Source organism: Oncorhynchus masou, chromosome 23, assembly GCF_036934945.1.
Source record: "Oncorhynchus masou masou isolate Uvic2021 chromosome 23, UVic_Omas_1.1, whole genome shotgun sequence".
Classification (NCBI taxonomy): domain Eukaryota; kingdom Metazoa; phylum Chordata; class Actinopteri; order Salmoniformes; family Salmonidae; genus Oncorhynchus; species Oncorhynchus masou.
This window is the reverse complement of record NC_088234.1, coordinates 59774807-59797027: the sequence shown is the minus strand read 5'-3', so window position 1 is coordinate 59797027 and position 22221 is coordinate 59774807. Positions and strand designations below refer to the sequence as shown.

Below are 22221 nucleotides of genomic sequence, written 5' to 3'. Positions count from 1 at the left end.
AGGAGGAGGAGGAAGAGGGAGGGGAGGAGGAGGAGGAGGAAGAGGGAGGGGGGGAGGAGGAGGAGGTGGGGGAGGAGGTGGAAAGGCAGCTAGTGGTGGCTGGGATGACGGTGATGATTTCAGTCTTGATTTTGGGCCCAGTCGCTCAAACAGGTACAGTGTAATTACATTTACATTTTAGTAATTTAGCCAACGCTCTTATCCTGAGCATTTGTCTTAAGATAATTAGTTAGCTACTAGAGTAGTCATGCTTGCTCTGATCCTTTGAAATGTGGAATAAGCCTGAATAATTAACTTATTTCTCTCATCTCTCTTTCTCTATCCACAGGCCCACCTCGGGCAGAGGAAGGGGTGGGGGCAGCGGGGGTAGCAGCAGAGGTAGAGGAGGAAGGGGAAGGAGCACTGGTGGAGGGAGGGGTAGAGGTGGCGGAGATAGGGGTAGGGGAAAGGTTAATGGTAGGGGTTTACCCAAATCCCTAATTAGCGAGAGACCTCGGCCTAGGCTGCTGGATGAAGACAGGCCTCGCCTCAGGCCTGAGATGATGGGCAACATGCCCATGCAGAAGATCTTCATGACCAATGAGAACCAGGAGCAGGTGAAAGAACTGCTGAGAGAGCTACAGACCCAGGACTACGACGACGAGCCATATGAGTGAGTATTCTCAAAACATACTGTGAGAGACTGTCCACTGGAGTGCCTTTAGAACACTGGGGTGCCTTTAGAACACTCCTTTAGGACACTGGGGTGCCTTTAGAACACTCCTTTAGAACACTGGGGTGCCTTTAGAACACTCCTTTAGGACACTGGGGTGCCTTTAGAACACTCCTTTAGGACACTGGGGTGCCTTTAGAACACTCCTTTAGGACACTGGGGTGCCTTTAGAACACTCCTTTAGAACACTGGGGTGCCTTTAGAACACTCCTTTAGGACACTGGGGTGCCTTTAGAACACTTTTTTAGAACACTGGGGTGCCTTTAGAACACTCCTTTAGGACACTGGGGTGCCTTTAGAACACTCCTTTAGGACACTCCTTTAGAACACTGGGGTGCCTTTAGAACACTCCTTTAGGACACTGGGGTGCCTTTAGAACACTCCTTTAGGACACTGGGGTGCCTTTAGAACACTCCTTTAGAACACTGGGGTGCCTTTAGAACACTCCTTTAGGACACTGGGGTGCCTTTAGAACACTCCTTTAGGACACTGGGGTGCCTTTAGAACACTCCTTTAGGACACTGGGGTGCCTTTAGAACACTCCTTTAGGACACTGGGGTGCCTTTAGAACACTCCTTTAGAACACTGGGGTGCCTTTAGAACACTCCTTTAGGACACTGGGGTGCCTTTAGAACACTCCTTTAGGACACTGGGGTGCCTTTAGAACACTCCTTTAGGACACTGGGGTGCCTTTAGAACACTCCTTTAGGACACTGGGGTGCCTTTAGAACACTCCTTTAGGACACTGGGGTGCCTTTAGAACACTCCTTTAGAACACTGGGGTGCCTTTAGAACACTCCTTTAGAACACTGGGGTGCCTTTAGAACACTCCTTTAGAACACTGGGGTGCCTTTAGAACACTCCTTTAGGACACTGGGGTGCCTTTAGAACACTGGGGTGCCTTTAGAACACTGGGGGACTGTATAATATTAGAATCATTGGTTTGTGTTCGGGGTGGTGTTTTCTTCTCGGTAGAGATTTGTTTAGTTGCACTGGGATGTATCAGGTGTCACCTTGTTGACCTGAATAGACTAATAACATCACGTGATCTTATCCCACCTTTCCTTTCTCAGTGAAGAAGAGGAGTATGAGGAAGAGGAGGAGTATGATGAGCTGGATTACCGGGAGGAAGGGCAGTTCTGGAACACCCATGATGAGCCTGTTGAGAGTGCAGAGAGCCCCGTCTTTGATCCTGACTCTGAGGATGAACGGCGGCCCACTCCTGAGCCAGTCATAGGACTGTTTGCCATAGGAAAGCTCTGCAGGTATCAACACCACTTAGATTCAGACTTAACCTTCTGTACCCATCTCAGCTGAAATGATATGTCAGGGTGGGATATTTAGTGACACTTTTTAAACTGTTTAGGAAGGGGGTTGCTTCCAGTCATTTTGATGAATGTGTCATGTCTTGATGTGTCGTTTCTAACATCCCTCCCTCGGCGTTGTGTGTAGGTATGGTTTCGACCGGGAGCGCAGCAAGCAGGCCCTGGAGGCAGGTGTTGGGGAGGTGGGAGCCACCATGGAACAGCTGCTCCTCCAGGTCTTCTCCGAGCGCTACGGCCCCAAAGCTGTCTCCCCCGATGGCCTCCAAGGGGCGCCCATGGACGAGTGCCTCACCCAGAGACAGGAGGAGGCCTTGGCCCTCACCGCCATCTACGGCGACCGCTTCACCGAGCGCATCGCCAACAGCGTTTGGACTGTCACTTTGGACCCCGACTTCCTGGCTGACATTGCAGGAGGAAAACAGAACGCGTCTGCTCGTACCGACAACTCCGTTCAAATTAGGGACGTCTGCAGCTTCTACCTAAAGGGTGCCGGCTGCAGGTTTGGAGCTAAGTGCAAGTATAAGCACCAGATGCCCACCAAGGGAACAGCTTCGGGCCCTCAAGACCCCGTGGGAGCCAGCCAACCTGGGTTCAGCAGCTACTCCTCTCCAGAGTACGTGCTGGAGGTCCGCTTCCCTAAAGGGAACCGCTACCCCTTCCAGGCCCCTGTCGTGGCCTTCAGCACTAACGATGAGACCATAGGGGCCGCAGCCAGGCTGAGTGTCACAGAGCATCTGTTCGGGGAGGCTTTGGCTGCAGCGAAGGAGGGGGAGCCTGTGGTCTACACCCTGATCACTTGCTGCGAGGACGAGGCCACCATGAAGGAGCTGCTGTCAGTCACGCATCATAAATACAGCTCCCTGCCCCCTGTGGTAGTGGCTCCACCCCCTGCTGCTGTTGCCATGACGAAGAGCAAGAGTGGGAGGAGCAACACGGCATCACATGTGGAGAGCAAGAGTAGTACGAACATCAACAGAACTACCCCAACTAACAGCACCGCCAACAGCAGCACTGCCCCAACTAACAGAACAAGCAGCCACAGGATACAGCAGGCCACAGAAGACTTGGAGGAGGAGGAGGAGGATGAGGAAGGAGTGGTGGTTCCTCAGACCGAGAGCTATGTCAACCTGAGGAAGAAGATGGTGAAGAGACATGAAGAGAGGACAGGGAGCCAGCAAAAGGAGAACGCCAAACTGTGTCGAGAGTTCAGAACAAAACAGGTAGAGTAGAGAACGTACTTCATTCTGGGCTGTTACTACAGTACAAGAGGGACATGTAAACAGCCTGTCTTATGCTATTTAGCTCCATCTATTGGTGGTATGGGAGACTTGCGACTCATCAGACCTGTCCATTACTAGTCAAGGCCATATCCGTAGTCATGAAAAAGCTCACTCCCTAAGGATGATATGTGAATGTCTGTTCTTTTTTCTCCATCTAATCCCCTCTTACTGTTCCTTTCTCTGCCAGTCATCCAGGCGCTTCACCTCCATGTTGCAGCAGAGACAGAAGCTGCCTGCTTGGAATGAGAAGGAGAACATCCTGGACCTGTTGGACAACTGCCAGGTGCTGGTGGTCAGTGGCATGACTGGGTGAGTCAGTGACAGGCCTGAGTCCACTGCAGCACAGCACACTGTGGCCAATATGGTATATTTCTAGAACCATTTTCAATATTTGCATCAATCTGGAAAGTAAAATCTAGTAATTAGTTACAGACAATTGTTTGTGTAGAATGCCACAGATGTTACTAGGGATGTTGCATTTTGCAGTGTTCTGTTTTTGGTGTTAATATATGGTGTCTTTATGGTGGTCTTGTACAGGTGTGGTAAGACCACCCAGATCCCTCAGTTCATTCTGGATGCATCTCTGAGTGGGCCTACTGACCAGGTGGCTAACATCATCTGCACCCAGCCCCGCCGTATCTCTGCCATCTCCGTGGCTGAGAGGGTGGCACAGGAGCGGGCAGAACGCCTCGGTAACTCAGTGGGTTACCAGATCCGCCTGGAGACTGTCAGGGTCAGTGGAACTCAATGTTGTACACATGCTCACATGCATAACCTTGCATTCTGGTTAAAGCTGTTTAAAAAAAACTTGAATTACACTTGCTCCCTCTCTCCCATCTCCCATATCCCCCCTTCTCATATCCGCCCCCTCTCATATCCTCTCTCATATCTCTCGCTCTCTCTCTCTCATATTCCCCGCTCTCTCTCATATTCCCCGCTCTCTCTCATATTCCCCTCTCTCTCTCTCTCTCATATTTCTCTCTCTCTCATATTTCTCTCTCTCTCATATTTCTCTCTCTCATATTTCTCTCTCTCTCTCATATTTCTCTCTCTCATATTACTCTCTCTCTCTCTCATATTTCTCTCTCTCTCATATATCTCTCTCTCATATTTCTCTCTCTCATATTTCTCTCTCTCATATTTCTCTCTCTCTCTCTCTCTCTCTCTCATATTTCTCTCTCTGTCATATTTCTCTCTCTCTCACTCTCATATTCCTCTCTCTCTTTTCCCCCCATGTGTGTGTGTCTCTCTCTCCCTCAGTCTGCGGCCACCAGGCTGCTGTACTGCACCACAGGAGTTTTACTGAGGAGGCTGGAGGGGGAGGCAGACCTCACAGGGATCTCTCATGTCATAGTGGATGAGGTGCATGAGCGCACAGAGGAGAGGTGAGATATCAAACACACAGACTCGCTCATTATCGTGCTTGTAGCCTCCCCGTGCTTTTGACCACTGTCTCTTTCGCTCACCCTCCGTCCCTCTCCCTCAGTGACTTCCTCCTGTTGGTGTTGAAGGATCTGATGGTACAGCGACCAGATCTGAAGATCATCCTGATGAGTGCCACCCTCAACGCTGACCTCTTCTCCCAGTACTACAACAACTGTAACACCATCCACATACCAGGTACGGATACACACCCTCTATCCCAGCACACACCGTCCACATACCAGGTACTGATACACACCCTCTACCCCAGCACACACCGTCCACATACCAGGTACTGATACACACCCTCTACCCCAGCACACACCGTCCACATACCAGGTACTGGTACACACCCTCTACCCCAGCGCACACCGTCCACATACCAGGTACTGATACACACCCTCTACCCCAGCACACACCGTCCACATACCAGGTACTGATACACACCCTCTACCCCAGCACACACCGTCCACATACCAGGTACTGATACACACCCTCTACCCCAGCACACACCGTCCACATACCAGGTACTGATACACACCCTCTACCCCAGCACACACTGTCCACATACCAGGTACTGATACACACCCTCTACCCCAGCACACACCGTCCAGGTACTGATACACACCCTCTACCCCAGCACACACCGTCCACATACCAGGTACTGATACACACCCTCTACCCCAGCACACACTGTCCACATACCAGGTACTGATACACACCCTCTACCCCAGCACATACCGTCCACATACCAGGTACTGATACACACCCTCTACCCCAGCACACACCGTCCACATACCAGGTACTGATACACACCCTCTACCCCAGCACACACTGTCCAGGTACTGATACACACCCTCTACTCCAGCACACACCGTCCACATACCAGGTACTGACACACACCCTCTACCCCAGCGCACACCGTCCACATACCAGGTACTGATACACACCCTCTACCCCAGCGCACACCGTCCACATACCAGGTACTGATACACACCCTCTACCCCAGCGCACACCGTCCACATACCAGGTACTGATACACACCCTCTACCCCAGCGCACACTGTCCACATACCAGGTACTGATACACACCCTCTACCCCAGCACACACCGTCCACAGGTACGCACCCTTGTGCGGCCCCAGTGTTGAGGATCAGCGGGGTGGAGATGTTTTTACCTACCCTCACCACCTGGGGGCGGCCCGTCAGGAAGTCCAGGACCAAGTTGTACAGGGCGGGGTCGAGACCCAGGGTCTCAAGCTTGATGACGAGTTTGGAGTGTACTATGGTGTTAAATGCTGAGCTGTTGTCGATTTAACAGCATTCTCACACATGTATTCCTCAGATGGGTTAGGGCAGTGTGATTGCGTCGTCTGTGGACCTATTGGGGCGGTAAGCAAATTGGAGTAGTTCTAGGGTGTCAGGTAGGGTGGAGGTGATATGGTCCTTGACTAGTCTCTCAAAGCACTTCATGATGACGGAATTGAGTGCTACGGGGCCTTACCTTAGCTTTCTTGGGAACAGGAACAATGGTGGCCCTCTTGAAGCATGTGTGAACAGCAGACTGGGATGAGGATTGATTGAATATGTCCAGAAACACACCAGCCAGCTGGTCTGCGCATGCTCTGAGGATGCGGCTGGGGATGCCGTCTGGGCCTGCAGCCTTGCGAGGGTTAACACGTTAACTGTTTTGTTCACGTCGGCTGCAGTGAAGGAGAGTCCGCAGGTTTTGGTAATGGTCCGTGTCAGTGGCACTGTATTGTCCTCAAAGCAAGCAAAGAAGTTGTTTAGTTTGTCTGGGAGCAAGACATCCTGGTCCGTAACGTGGCTGGTTTTCCTTTTATAGTCCGTGATTGACTGTAGACCCTGCCATATACCTCTCGTGTCTGAGCCGTTGAATTGCGACTCTACTTTGTCTCTATACTGACGCTTAGCTTGTTTGATTGCCTTACGGAGGGAATAGCTACACTGTTTGTATTTGGTCATGTTTCTGGTCACCTTGCCCTGATTAAAACCAGTGGTTTGCACTTTCAGTTTTGAACGAATGCTGCCATCAATCCACGGCTTCTGGTTGGGGAATGTTTTAATAGACGCTGTGGGTACAACATCGCCGATGCACTTGCTAATAAACCCTCTCACTGAATCGGCGTATTCATCAATGTTGTTCGCCGCAATGCGGAAAATATCCCAGTCCACGTCTCTTAGCGTATTTTGGGCAAGGTGTATAACAAAGTGTATAGTTAGACCAGTCAGTAGTTACGTCACGATCTCTTGTGTTTCCCAGGACGCACTTTCCCTGTCGACCAGTTTTTCCTGGAAGATGCAGTTGCTAAAACCCGGTAAATATGGCACTCCCAAACCTGAAATATTGTACCACAAACACAACAAGGTGTTGTTTCTGTTCTTCATGTTTGTTTGACCTGTACATTCTACTCTCCTCCCAGGTATGTAATTGAGGATGGCAGTCCGTTCATGCGCTCGGGCGGGGGGAAGTCCTCATCAGGCAGTAAGGGAGGCAGAGGGGGGGCCAAAGACCCCGTGGACCAGCTGGGAGACGACATGTGGTCCTTCATGAACCTCCAGAAAAAAGACTTCATTAAAGACTCCATCCCTGACCAGCAGCTCAGCCTGCAGGAACTCACTGTCCGATACAAAGGTTTCTGATCTCCCCTCTGCTAAATACACCACACTGTCTGAAATGGAATCCTATTCCCCACTGCTACTTTGTCTGGGAGGAGAATGTTAATCAGGATGTTTTTGTTTGTTTAAAGACACCAAGAAGTCTGTCTTGAAGACCATATCTGCCATGGACCTGGATAAGATCAACATGGACCTGGTGGAGAGTGTGCTGGAGTATATTGTGGACGGGGACCATAGCTACCCTCCAGGTGAGGGAGCACTACAGACAGAATTATTACTAGGAATGACAGATGGATAGATGCACAGTAAAGGTGTAGCAATATGATTTCAATTGAGTTAACATTTGACCATGAAGTTATGCAGTACCTATGTGTTAATACTCCTGTAACAACATTAACAACACAACCTTCCCTGTCCTGCTCCGTCCAGGTGCTGTGTTGGTATTCATGCCGGGCCTGGCTGAGATTAAGACTCTCTATGAGCAGCTCCAGTCCAACAGGATGTTCAACAACCGGAACAGAGCCAGGTAAGGAAATACATGGACCACTGTACTGGATGAGATTCTGATTTGTGTGTGATTGTGATGGGTTTAGGTTTTCTACCGGTGTGTTTGTGGTACAGCTGTAGATGGGTTATGTTCGTTGTGGATATAGTTGTGTGTGTGTGTGTGTCCCAGGTGTGTGGTGTACCCGCTCCACTCGTCCCTGTCTAACGAGGAGCAACAGGCTGTGTTCAAGCGGCCACCAGAGGGCGTCACCAAGATCATCATCTCCACCAACATCGCTGAGACCTCCGTTACCATTGACGACGTGGTCTACGTGGTGGACTCAGGCAAGATGAAGGAGAAGAGGTACTATAACCTCTGACCTCTAAACCCTCTGATGTCTTTGCTCAACTGGTGTCCTTTATGAGAGCACATTGGATAAGTTCAAACTCTGTTAATTGGTACAACTTGTATATTCTCTATACTAACCTCTTGTAAGGAGGGGACCATGTCCTTGATAACTGTGCCTGTGAGGATGCTTATAAAACACCAGATGGTATGTGAGTGTTATTTCGCTGACTCAGTCTGTCCCCTCAGTTACGACGCCTCTAAGAGCATGGAGAGCCTGGAGGAGTCGTGGGTGTCCCGTGCCAACGCCCTGCAGAGGAGAGGGAGAGCTGGCCGCGTGGCCTCAGGGGTGTGCTTCCATCTCTTCACCAGCCACTGCTTCCAACACCAACTGGCAGAGCAGCAGCTGCCAGAGATCCAGAGAGTCCCCTTGGAGCAGCTCTGCCTCAGGTAATCAGAGCAGAACAGGATTCATGTCCCCTAACTACAGCACTGTGCCTCTCATGGTGCTCTCAACTGACCAATTAGGTGTTATTTACTCGTGTACTGTCTCATGTAGATCCTTATTTAACCACTGACAGTCATTCATTTGAACCTTCCCTGCATTTTCGATGTAGGAACTCATGATGTGTTGTCACCAATGTAAACATTTTCACTTGGAGATTTCCCAACTGCCCTCTTTCTCCAACTCCATCTCTGTCTTTATCCCCACTTCCACCTCTCAGGATTAAGATCCTGGATGTGTTTGCGGAGCGGCCATTGGATTCTGTGTTCTCCCGGCTTATTGAGCCCCCGGCCATGGGCAGTCTGGATGCGGCCAAGCAGCGTTTGCAGGACCTGGGGGCTCTGACGGCCGACGAGAAGCTCACCCCTCTGGGCTATCACCTGGCCTGTCTGCCTGTGGACGTCCGCATTGGCAAACTCATGCTGTTTGGTGCCATCTTTCGCTGCCTGGACCCTGCCCTCACCATCGCTGCCAGCCTGGCCTTCAAGTCCCCCTTCGTAAGCCACCTCTAACTACCATTTGTGGCTCTGAGCCTACCAATGGTCTTGGGAATGAGTAGAAACGTTAACTGAAAAGAAAGGAGCAATAATTAAGAATTGTCACTGTGAAGTGTGAACTCCTGTGATTCACTCTCTGAATGTTGAAAAGGGAAAAAAACATTTCAGTTTTTCAGTCGCAAGTCTCTCTCCTGTGTTCTCACCCCTCTCCTGTGTCCTCTCCTGCTTCCTCCTTTCTTTCCTCTCCTGCGGGGTGTTCTTCCTGTGGCCAGGTGTCTCCTTGGGATAAGAGGGAGGAGGCCAATGAGAAGAAGCTGAATTATGCCCTGGCCAACAGTGACCATCTGGCCCTGCTGCAGGCATACAAGGTGCTGTGCTGTACATATTGGATAGACCTGAACCACTCCACTGTGTATCCTCTAACCATGTCATCCATATTGACATGCCGTAACACTCACTCAATACTGAAATGTTAGCTGAACCAGATATGGAAAAATTGCATTTGCCTTGAGAAACAGATGAACAGGTTCTGAGTGGTAATGCAATATGTAGAACCATCTAAAACATGGAGTAGCTATACATACGATTTGCAGTGGATATGTGACTGTCTAAGGTAATCTGTGTTGCCGTTGCGCAGGGCTGGTGTGGAGCAGCCAGAAACGGGAATCAGGCCGGGTTTCAGTACTGCAGAGAGAACTTCCTGTCTAGCCGGGGCTTACAGGTGAGATACTCTTCTGTGGCACCGTCTCCTGACAGGTGGCATTATTACCATGTTTTGTACAGTACTTGCAAGAGTCTGAGATGTGCTTTTTGGTGTGCAGGAGATAGCCAGTCTGAAGAGGCAGTTTACAGAGCTGCTGTCTGATATTGGCTTCGTCAAGGAGGGACTGAAGGCTAGAGTCATTGAGAGAATGGCTGCCAAAGGGACTGATGGTATAATGGAGGCTACGGGCCGTGAGGTAGGATGTTTTATTGAGAAATATATATCTAAGAAATCTCCATTATATAAATCCTGCATTGCTATATAAAATCTGTTCATAAATCATTAAGTGAATCATTTCACCCTTTAACTCTTGGACAGGCTAACCTCAACTCTGACAACATCAGGTTGATGTCTGCCATGCTCTGTGCTGCCCTATATCCCAATGTAGTACAGGTGAGCCTTCCTCTATCCTGCATGATCAACAGCTCAGTCCTTGTATAATGTGTGTACCTGAGCTAAGCCAGTGTTTCCCTGTGCTAGGTGAGGTCTCCTCATGAGAAGTTCAAGCAGACCAGTAAAGGAGCGGTGAAGATGCAGCCCAAAGCAGACGAGTTGCGCTACATGACCAAGAATGACGGCTGTGTCCATGTACACCCCTCCTCCGTCAACTACACGGTAACACACAGCCCCACGAATAAAGTACAGAGACAACCACTACTCTTTCACAGTAACTAAACAACCACACAATAGATACCAGGTTAGTTTGTGTGTGCCTGTGTGTGGTGGTTTCAGGTGCGCCACTACGACAGCCCCTACTTGGTGTATCATGAGAAGGTGAAGACGAGCCGTGTGTTCATCAGAGACTGCAGCATGGTGTCGGTGTACCCCTTGGTGCTGTTTGGGGGGGGACAGGTCAACGTGGAGCTGCAGAAGGGCGAGTTCGTCATCTCCCTGGACGACGGCTGGATCCGGTTCGCCGCAGCATCGCGCCAGGTCAGCCGATTGCCTATCATTCTCAGAATGACGATTTAAGATCCTGACCTGGCTACCTGGCCCCTAGTTATAGCCTGGTCAGTTCACGTGTTCAGGGTAGGGGAAACTGGGCCATTATAATGAGTAATAAGCTCTTTGTCAATCAGCTCTGTGTTCCTGACTGCAGTATCTTCTGTGTGTGGCTGCAGGTGGCAGAGCTGGTGAAGGAGCTGCGCTGGGAGTTGGACCAGCTTCTCGAAGATAAGATCAGAAACCCCAGCATGGACCTGTGTACTTGCCCGAGAGGCTCCCGTATCATCCACATGATCGTCAAGCTCATCACCACCCAGTAAACCACCCTGCTCCCCTCCATTACACACCCAGCACTTGTCTTTAGATGAATACTTTGCACCAACTCCCAGTCATACAGTACATTGGATCAAGTCTTATTGGTGGTAGCATTGCAATGATACAAGTGCTGCTGAACAAGCATACGGAAATCACTGTTTTTGCTGTCATAGGAAGTGCAATAGATTTGGCAGAGTTGATTGTTACATTTGAACTGAATTGCTAAAAAGGTTATTTAACTGAAATGGTAATTTGCCATTGTTTGTGTATATATATATTTTGGCCACATTTCCTGTATATATGGGAAACTCAAGTTGCGTTTTATTATAGGTTGTGCCTTTCTTGCACACAACTAAAAATAGCATTTGAGTCCATATTGGATTCCCGTACTGAAAATGGTTGCACATTTATGCTTTTGTGTGTATTTAGATATAACTAATGCATGATTGACTGAAATGTGAATAAAGCTCTAAGAGCTTCTGCATTATTGTCTTTCTGTACATTTATATAGATAAAATTAACATGCTGATGTAAAAATCATGCCATCACTATTAAAAGGGCTCATTGAAATGTAGACAATTTGGTAAAAAGCTGCCAAAGAATTTATAAACAATGTCTCATCAGCTTCAGTGACTAACTTTAGTCTGATGAATATTACAACTGAAAATAAAACAAAAAAATAAGTTGCGTGGGTGAATTTATGTAGTCCTTTTTAGTTGTTCAATTGTTTAAGCACAATCACGTTGTAGACATTGTAAAGTCTTCCACTTAATATCTACATTTTGCTGTATAAAAAGTTGACACATTTTTAAAGGCACAATGCAGTCTAACTTGATTTTCCCTGTGTTTTTATATATTTTCACACTGAGTTTGGGAGAACCATCAAAGACACAGCTTATTGATGGCCAAGGTTCTGACACCGCCAACCTTTACATTTTACATTTACATTTAAGTCATTTGGCAGACGCTCTTATCCAGAGCGACTTACAAATTGGTGAATTCACCTTATGACATCCAGTGGAACAGCCACTTTACAATAGTGCATCTAAATCATTTAAGGGGGGGGGTGAGAAGGATTACTTTATCCTATCCTAGGTATTCCTTAAAGAGGTGGGGTTTCAGGTGTCTCCGGAAGGTGGTGATTGACTCCGCTGTCCTGGCGTCGTGAGGGAGTTTGTTCCACCATTGGGGGGCCAGAGCAGCGAACAGTTTTGACTGGGCTGAGCGGGAACTGTACTTCCTCAGTGGTAGGGAGGCGAGCAGGCCAGAGGTGGATGAACGCAGTGCCCTTGTTTGGGTGTAGGGCCTGATCAGAGCCTGGAGGTACTGCGGTGCCGTTCCCCTCACAGCTCCGTAGGCAAGCACCATGGTCTTGTAGCGGATGCGAGCTTCAACTGGAAGCCAGTGGAGAGAGCGGAGGAGCGGGGTGACGTGAGAGAACTTGGGAAGGTTGAACACCAGACGGGCTGCGGCGTTCTGGATGAGTTGTAGGGGTTTAATGGCACAGGCAGGGAGCAACCAACAGCCAACAGCAAGTTGCAGTAATCCAGACGGGAGATGACAAGTGCCTGGATTAGGACCTGCGCCGCTTCCTGTGTGAGGCAGGGTCGTACTCTGCGGATGTTGTAGAGCATGAACCTACAGGAACGGGCCACCGCCTTGATGTTAGTTGAGAACGACAGGGTGTTGTCCAGGATCACGCCAAGGTTCTTAGCACTCTGGGAGGAGGACACAATGGAGTTGTCAACCGTGATGGCGAGATCATGGAACGGGCAGTCCTTCCCCGGGAGGAAGAGCAGCTCCGTCTTGCCGAGGTTCAGCTTGAGGTGGTGATCCGTCATCCACACTGATATGTCTGCCAGACATGCAGAGATGCGATTCGCCACCTGGTCATCAGAAGGGGGAAAGGAGAAGATTAATTGTGTGTCGTCTGCATAGCAATGATAGGAGAGACCATGTGAGGTTATGACAGAGCCAAGTGACTTGGTGTATAGCGAGAATAGGAGAGGGCCTAGAACAGAGCCCTGGGGGACACCAGTGGTGAGAGCGCGTGGTGAGGAGACAGATTCTCGCCACGCCACCTGGTAGGAGCGACCTGTCAGGTAGGATGCAATCCAAGCGTGGGCCGCGCCGGAGATGCCCAACTCGGAGAGGGTGGAGAGGAGGATCTGATGGTTCACAGTATCGAAGGCAGCCGATAGGTCTAGAAGGATGAGAGCAGAGGAGAGAGAGTTAGCTTTAGCAGTGCGGAGCGCCTCCGTGATACAGAGAAGAGCAGTCTCAGTTGAATGACTAGTCTTGAAACCTGACTGATTTGGATCAAGAAGGTCATTCTGAGAGAGATAGCGGGAGAGCTGGCCAAGGACGGCACGTTCAAGAGTTTTGGAGAGAAAAGAAAGAAGGGATACTGGTCTGTAGTTGTTGACATCGGAGGGATCGAGTGTAGGTTTTTTCAGAAGGGGTGAACCTCTGAGGCAATAGCATTGACGCCTTTTGTGCTGAATGTCAAAAAGACGATGACTGCAGCTGTAGATGGTCAACCAAACCGTTTGAGTCAGCGATCCATTTCTGTCTCCCGGACACCATCCACTGTACATGTTGCTGCTTCAGTTCCAGACCTAAAACGTGCATTTAGAGAGCCTGAGAAAGACAAGTAAGGAGTCTGCTCTAAAAGGGCTGGATGGGAGTTTCACAGATGACCAGCTTATTGATTCAATTGTGAACATTATCTACCCAAATGCGGCATTCACATGCTAGTTGGAACTAGGAAACTGAAATTTCCAACTTGCTAACTGGTTGTAGTTAGTTATGCGTGTGCTGCTTTCAACGAATCAGCAAGCCAGACATTTCAGAGATTCCTAGTTCTGACTAGCATATGAACTCTGCATTAGATGCATTGCAAAATCAGCTGCTGCCTCAGCCCGTCTGAAATTGAGCTTGAAGTGGTTCTCCAAGAGTTCTGAGATCGACTCTCAATCTGAATCGTGTGTGTGTGTGGGTGCTAAAGTCTATGGAGCCACATAACCAGAGGAAGTCCACTCTTGAGCCAGGAAAGCTTGAGTCACATTCCTTTGTCAGTGGGAGAACGTCTCTGTGCTTTAAGAGTGGTGCTGATGAGATCCCAGACCACTCTATAACCACCTGCTTGAGTGTGTGGTTAAGAGACTGTTGAGAAAAATGCTCCTCCATTGCCTTTCCATTCCAGAGTTAACTGAAACAATGACGCTGCTTCTTTTAGTTGAGCTCATGAAACATGGGACTAACACTTTACATATTGCGTTTCTATATAATGCATTCGGACTGTGTTAACCCCTTGAATTTTTCCATGTTTTGTTATGTTACAGCCTTATTCCAAAATGGATTACATTTTAAAATCCTCATCAATCTACACACAATACCACAAATTCATAGCAAAAACTTCAAAAAATTATTGCGAAAACAGATGTCTTATTTACAAAAGTTTTTAGACCCTTTGCTATGAGACTTGAAATTGAGATCAGGTGCATCCTGTTTCCATTGACCATCCTTGAGATGTTTCTACAAATTGATTGGAGTCCACCTGTGGTAAATTTAATTGAATGGACATGATTTGGAAAGACGCATATCTATATTAGGTCTCACAGTTGACAGCTACGAGACAGAATTGTGTCGAGGCACATATCTATGGAAGGACACCAAAAAAAATCTGCATCATTGAAGGTCCCCCAAGAACACACTGGCCTCCAACATTCTTAAAAGGAAGAAATTTGGAACCACCAAGACGCTTCCTAAAGGTAGCCGCAAGGCCAAATTGAGCAATCGGGGGAGAAGGGCCTTGGTCAGGGAGGTGACCAAGAACCCGATGGTCACTTTGAAGGAGCTCTAGAGTTCATCTGTGGAGATGGGAGACCCTTCCAACCTGACAGAGCTTGAGAGGATCTGCAGAGAAGAATGGGATAAACTCCCCAAATAATGACGTGCCAAGCTTGTAGCGTCATACCCAAGAAGACTCAAGGCTGTAATCGCTGCCAAAGGGGCTTCAGCAAAGTACTGAGTAAAGGGTCTGAATACTTGTGAATGTGATATTTCAGGGTTTAGAAAATATATAAATTAGCAAAGTTTTTTTTTTTACTATTTTTGCTTTGTAATTATGGGACATTGTGTGTAGATTTATGAGGGGAAAAAATATTTAATCTATTCTGGAATAAGGCTCTAACGTAACAACATTTTGAAAAGTCAAGGGGTCTGAATACTTTCTGAAGGCACTGTATTTGTTCAGTGTACATTGGATTTGGAGAAAAAAAAGTATTTTTTATTTTTTTTTGTAAATTGTTGAGGGTGAAATTTAAACTACAAGATTGTCATCATTGTAACCAATTTTCACAAACCTTGTATAAAATATGTTGAATTTGTAACTTTGAAACAACATCAGATCTTCAATGTTATATCTACTAGAAAGAAAATACTATATGCTGGGCAGCACCTCTTACTGGAGAGTTGATCTATCTACAGCTTTCCCTTTGGTCTCCCATCCAGCGTTTTAACGAAGCCCATCTTTTATATTTGTTACTGACTACTACCAATGTGCTATAGTGAGAATGATTATTGAGAAACATCTTAACTAAATATATTCACTGTTGCTATTGAAGTCATTCCAAAGGTTAGGTTTAACACAGCAAATAAAATGTAACCATACCCTCCCTATAAGTCACCAAACAGTGGAGTCAACACCCCTTTTGCCCTCAGAACAGCCTCAATTCGTTGGGGCATGGACTCTACGAGGTGACGAAAGTGTTGACTCCACTGCTTCACACAGTTGTGTCAAGTTGGCTGGATGTCCTTTGGATGGTGGACCATTCATAATATGTACAGGAAACTGTTGAGTGTGAAAAACCCAACAGTAGTGCAGTTCTTAATACAAACCAGTGTGCCTGGCACTTGCTACCATAGTCCGTTCAAAGGCACTTAAATGTTGTCTTGTCCATTCAACCTCTGAATGGCACACATACACAGTCCATGTCTCAATTGTCTTGAGGCTCAAAAATCCTTCTTCAACCTGTCTCCTCCCCTTCATCTGCACTGATTGAAGTGGATTTAACAAGTGACATCAATACGAGATCATAGCTTTCACCTGGATTCACCTGGTCAGTCTGTCATGTTCTTAATGTTTTGTATATTCAGTGTATATCATCAAACATACTATTTAGGTCTATATAGCAGTTACAATGTCATCAACAGATGTTGTTTCAATTCAACCCTGAATTCAACTAAACATAGACACATATAAGCCTAGGGGTTCAAGCTTTGGTTGATTTCAAATGGAATCTTCAAGTGTATCAATATATTGATTCAAGTCTCCATCTCAACCAAAATAATCCAAGTTAAAGAATATGACAAAATCAAAGTTTATTTAAAGTGCGTTTAAAGTTTGATTAGGTTTAGTCCAATTCTTAAACTTGTATTTTTGGTTGAGATGGAGACTTGAATCCAGCATATCAATTATAAATTTGTAGACAAACTGGAATTTGTTGACAACTGAGCACAATGCAATATCACTTTTGCAAAACAGCCAATAGCCTATTAACTTATCGACAAGTTAACAAATTATATGTTGGATTCGTCTCCAACTAAACCAAATATAAAAGCTCAAGAATAGGATTTAACGTAATTTAATAATGGTTAATAGATGTTGATATTTGGTTGTGTTGTCAACCAAACACAATTCAATAATATTTTTGTAATAACGTAAATAGTTGAAAGTTAAGTCTATCTTATAAACTAATGTAACAGTAGTTATTCAACCTTAAAGTGTGTAACACTTCCACGGCCACATTGAGGTTAGCCTCCTGTAACTATAAATGTCTTCTTATGTAATCATGTTCAAGATAGCATGCAAAGGTCACAGGTCTGTGGAGAGCTTCACAATTGCTCTAATAATCTTCTCAGAATCTCCAACAGCATGCAGCACTTGCACCATGTAATTTAATGTAATCTTAACTCCAATCCAGGTCATTTGGTTGTGCTATTAGATGAAGCACAGTGACTGCATAGTAAGTTTTAAGTTCCTCGGCGTACACATCACGGACAAACTGAATTGGTCCACCCACACAGACAGCGTGGTGAAGAAGGTGCAGTAGCGCCTCTTCAACCTCAGGAGGCTGAAGAAATTCGACGTGTCACCAAAAACACTCACAAACTTTTACAGATGCACAATCGAGAGCATCCTGACGGGCTGTATCACAGCCTGGTACGGCAACTGCTTCGCCCACAACCATAAGGCTCTCCAGAGGGTAGTGAGGTCTGCACAACGCATCACCGGGGGCAAACTACCTGCCCTCCAGGACACCTACACCACCCGATGTCACAGAAGGACAAAAAGATCATCAAGGACAACAACCACCCGAGCCACTGCATGTTCACCCCGCTATCATCCAGAAGGTGAGGTCAGTACAGGTGCATCATAGCTGGGACAGAGAGACTTATTAAAAACAGCTTCTATCTCAAGGCCATCAGACTGTTCAACAGCCACCACTAACATTGAGGGCTGCTGCCAACATACTGATATTATAATGATTATACTGATATTACTGCATTGGCGGAACTAGAAGCACAAGCATTTCGCTACACTCACATTAATATCTACTAACCATTTGTATGAGACAAATAATATTAGATTTGAAGTGTTAATGTTCAAAATATCTGACATTTTATTCCCATTTCAACTTTGTTGTGCATTTAAATGGTTAAAAGCACAGTGATAACACATTTAGAAGACAACGAAACCAAAAATCTGAGTTTTACCATTGGAATTTGGTTGTGCTTTAGGATGGTTGAAAGCATAGTGATAACACATTGGGAATTCAACAAACTTCTGGCGGTCTTTTTGAGTGGGGTGAAAAAAGCTTGAAATTTCATTCATCAACCAAATATTACCCACATTTCCACGTTGAAATGACATGGTGTGCCCAGTGTGTTGCCACTATCCCCAATGACAACACTGAGGTTTGTGACATCCAAGAGACGCCAAAGCTGTCTATAGTTGACACCCTTTTCTGCACAGAAGTCACAGCTGACCAGCCACAACCGACTTTCTGTCCCATGGCATCGATGAAATGGAGGACAAACCTCATGAGCTTCTCTGTGTTAAAACAAGTATGCATTTTAATATTCACAACCATTTACAATTCAATCAGCTTTTTATATGATTAAGATAATTTCAAGGCCAGTATAATCAAATGATTAAACGCAACAAAATATTTTTGAGGTTTTACGTGAGCGTAGCTCTTTCTTACAAACCAGAGGTGGACACGGCTGTGGATCCCCTCACAATGAGTGAATATTCCGGAAGAAATGTGCTTAGGTGTGTATTGATTACACCAAATCTGTTGCAAAATGTTTTGTCTGTTACAAAACGTTTAACAACAGAAACCGTTTACTACAAACGGAAAAAGATTTTCAACCAATATGAGATATTTCATTGGACAAATTCAGGTAGGTCCCTCCCTGTTCCTATTGCTCTGTTTGCTTCCGTTTGGTTCTTAAACGGTAAACGGTTTCCGTTGTGAGACGTAATAAATACACCCCAGGAGGGAGATGTGCAAAAAGATGTTTCAGTCAGACAGTATAGTGAAGATAGATCTCCAGGCAAGTCCAGATGTCATAAATGTACTAACACACCACATGTTGTATTAAAAGCACTTTATTTTTGTACTTATTATGGCAAAGATAAGAAGTCTCGTAAGAGGGGTATGCGGCACCTGCATCTGTGTGGCCTCCAGACAGGAGAAAGAGGAAGAGGAGAAGAATCCCACCATTTCCTGTCCTTTAAATTTTTTTTCCCCTATTAATTCTATTTTTGCTGTTGATTTTTTATGAATCATGAATCAATAATTTATTCTATTAATAGTTTTTTGAAATTATTTAAAAATATAAATTCTTGCATTCCAAAGTTTGTCTTTGAGTTGTCATTTTCCTAAAAAATATAAGAGGTGACTAGAGCTCAGATATGAGCATATGCACTCCATGACATCTGCTCATTGGACATGAAAACAGAATGTGAACTTGATCGCCCATGGCAACAACCCCATGGGGTTGTTCTGTCATGAACACATCCTATCAATAGATGGCGCCATTGACCTAAACTCTGTGGTAGCTTTTATTTAACCCTGAACTGTACTACTGGAGCATTTAGTTATTCGTTCACAAGTGAATGCATTTCCATTGAAATAAATATTATGACCAAAACATGCAAAAACATTTTTTTCCCCATGGTAATGTAAAATCGCTTCAACATACACTGTAAGAGATCTGTGTACTGATGAATAAAAAAATACATCCTTCATGCTGTAATAACCTTTCCCCTGACAGTCCATTCAAAACCACACATAGTCTAGACTTCAACCTCTGGGGAACATGTGTTTTAATGAAGGCACATATTTTGATAATGGAACTGTTGGCAGTCCTGTATGTATGAAGTTATATGAAATAAGCTTACTGCTATGTATCAGATACCAATATGAAAGAGACTCTGTAGTCTTCTGACTGCACACCAGATTCCTATGCTGCCTGTGTTTTCTAAAGGGCACTCCTTTTTCTGTCATATAATTCCATTGCCAGAGGCTCTAATTGGTTTCTCTGAAGCGGTGATTCAGACTCCTTTTTCCCTGTTGATAAGTATAGCTGAATTACAACACATTAGTATTCTCCATCCATGTGATGAAGTGAAAATGAAGGTGTCCCTGCTCCCCTGAGTCTGCCAGTGAGTGGTGGATTAGCAGGCTGCATCATGGCAGGGGCTGCAGCTCAGACTCTGAGACTGTGATTCAGCTGATAGCTCCATTTCAAAAAATAGTTCTCTCTTTGATGGTTCGCATACAGATATCTGTAGTTACAGACACACATCCGACAGAGAAAGGCAGACACAGACAGACACCAGACTTATTATGATAGCTATGATTGTGTCTTCCTGGATTTTACGCTCAGGCTAAAATGTTTATTCTATTTTACTGAGCTATTTACTTGATGTTCATATTCTTATCTTGTATTATTTCGTAGTGTTGTTGCATTGTCCAGAAGGAAAAGGACTGTGTATAGTGTACCATGCTTATCCCGTGTAGCTCAGTTGGTAAAGCGTGGCACTTGCGTAGCTAAGGGCGCGGGTTCAATTCCCAGAGGGGACCCGTATGTACATGTATCCAGTACATGTAATAAATGAATGTTGAAGCACACACCGTTCTTTGATGGGAGAATGTAGGTTATCAGCACAATACCTAGAGAATAATTGGATTTGTCATACTTCTAAATGACCATCAGTTAGTAGCTGGTGTTCAATAAGAGACAGTGCTCTATCTGACAGTCTGATGCTTAGGCTCAGCCAGAAGTCTTCCCTCGCTCTCTTGACTGAAGGTTGTTTTTCTCTTTCCCAGTCTCAAGAAGAAGGCTGTCTGAGAGGAGTTTGTTCCGTTTGAGTGGTTTGCTACCTGATTCAAATAATGATTATCTTAATTGAACCCATTTGGACTCTCCATCACAACACCACTGCTGCTGAGAGGAAGGGAGTAGAGGCTTAACACCACTTACCCTGCTCCACTCTCAGAATGTCTCCATGTGCTGTTGAATGGTAGAAATGCACATGTCTGTTTTGTCACGTGGGCAGGAAAAAAGGCCCTCAGGCATGACATCTGATTCTCAATTAAAGTGGATGTGGAGATGTCAAAACCCATTGTTGTTCACGGCACTTCAACACCCTGTCTGTTTGTCTATGTAAATGTCTTGTGGAGAGATGACTGAAGGCATGGCCGAGCGACAGGGAAAGTAGATCAAGCAGATGCAGCGGACCATGGGATTAGATCCTGCGAGAGCACAGCTGCCTAAAACATGCGCTGCCATAATGGCCATCAGAAAAGAGCATCTGGGACTCACCCCAACAGACGCACATGCAGGCGCACACACACACACATACACGCACACACTAAAAACGACTGATGTGGTCCTTTACAGGAACAGATAACTTGGTAAACAGATTAAATCAAATCAAACTTTACTTGTCACATGCGCTGAATACAAGAAGTGTAGACCTTACCGTTAAATGCTTAACTTACAAGCCAATAACCAACAGTGCAGTTCAAGAAGAGTTAAGAAAATATTTACCAAATAAACTAAAGTAAAAAATCTAAAAGAATAAAAAGTAACACAATTGAGCTAATTTGTACATGTAGGTAGGGATGAAGTGACTATGCATAGAGAATAAACAGTGAGTAGCAGCAGTGGGGGGGGGGGGGGGGTCAATGTAATAGTCCGGTGGCCATTTGATGAATTGTTCAGCAGTCTTATGGCTTGGGGATAGAAGCTGTTAAGGAGCCTTTTGGTCCTAGACTTGGTGCTCCATTACTACTTGCCGTGTGGTAGCAGAGAAAACAGTCTATGACTTGGGGGTAGAAGCTGTTAAGGAGCCTTTTGGTCCTAGACTTGGTGCTCCATTACTACTTGCCGTGTGGTAGCAGAGAAAACAGTCTATGACTTGGGGGTAGAAGCTGTTAAGGAGCCTTTTGGTCCTAGACTTGGTGCTCCATTACTACTTGCCGTGTGGTAGCAGAGAAAACAGTCTATGACTTGGGGGTAGAAGCTGTTAAGGAGCCTTTTGGTCCTAGACTTGGTGCTCCATTACTACTTGCCGTGTTGTAGCAGAGAAAACAGTCTATGACTTGGGGGTAGAAGCTGTTAAGGAGCCTTTTGGTCCTAGACTTGGTGCTCCATTACTACTTGCCGTGTGGTAGCAGAGAAAACAGTCTATGACTTGGGGGTAGAAGCTGTTAAGGAGCCTTTTGGTCCTAGACCTGGTGCTCCATTACTACTTGCCGTGTGGTAGCAGAGAAAACAGTCTATGACTTGGGGGTAGAAGCTGTTAAGGAGCCTTTTGGTCCTAGACTTGGTGCTCCATTACTACTTGCCGTGTGGTAGCAGAGAAAACAGTCTATGACTTGGGGGTAGAAGCTGTTAAGGAGCCTTT

The 22221-nt window shown here is 46.1% G+C and overlaps 1 protein-coding gene across 1 annotated transcript; it reads left to right on the top strand.

Annotated features, from left to right (window-relative positions):
- Positions 1-68: 68 nt before the first annotated feature.
- On the top strand, positions 69-11716 carry dhx57 (DEAH (Asp-Glu-Ala-Asp/His) box polypeptide 57). Its single transcript, XM_064932706.1, has 22 exons — positions 69-153; positions 329-652; positions 1786-1977; positions 2165-3257; positions 3505-3626; positions 3855-4050; positions 4578-4702; positions 4804-4937; positions 7022-7076; positions 7182-7393; positions 7509-7625; positions 7807-7903; positions 8054-8227; positions 8459-8659; positions 8935-9211; positions 9484-9579; positions 9849-9932; positions 10033-10170; positions 10293-10367; positions 10455-10589; positions 10707-10907; positions 11096-11716. The coding sequence occupies exons 2-22, from the start codon at positions 540-542 to the stop codon at positions 11237-11239; spliced, it is 3981 nt and encodes a 1326-aa protein (XP_064788778.1). The 5' UTR covers positions 69-153; positions 329-539; the 3' UTR covers positions 11240-11716.
- Positions 11717-22221: the final 10505 nt, after the last annotated feature.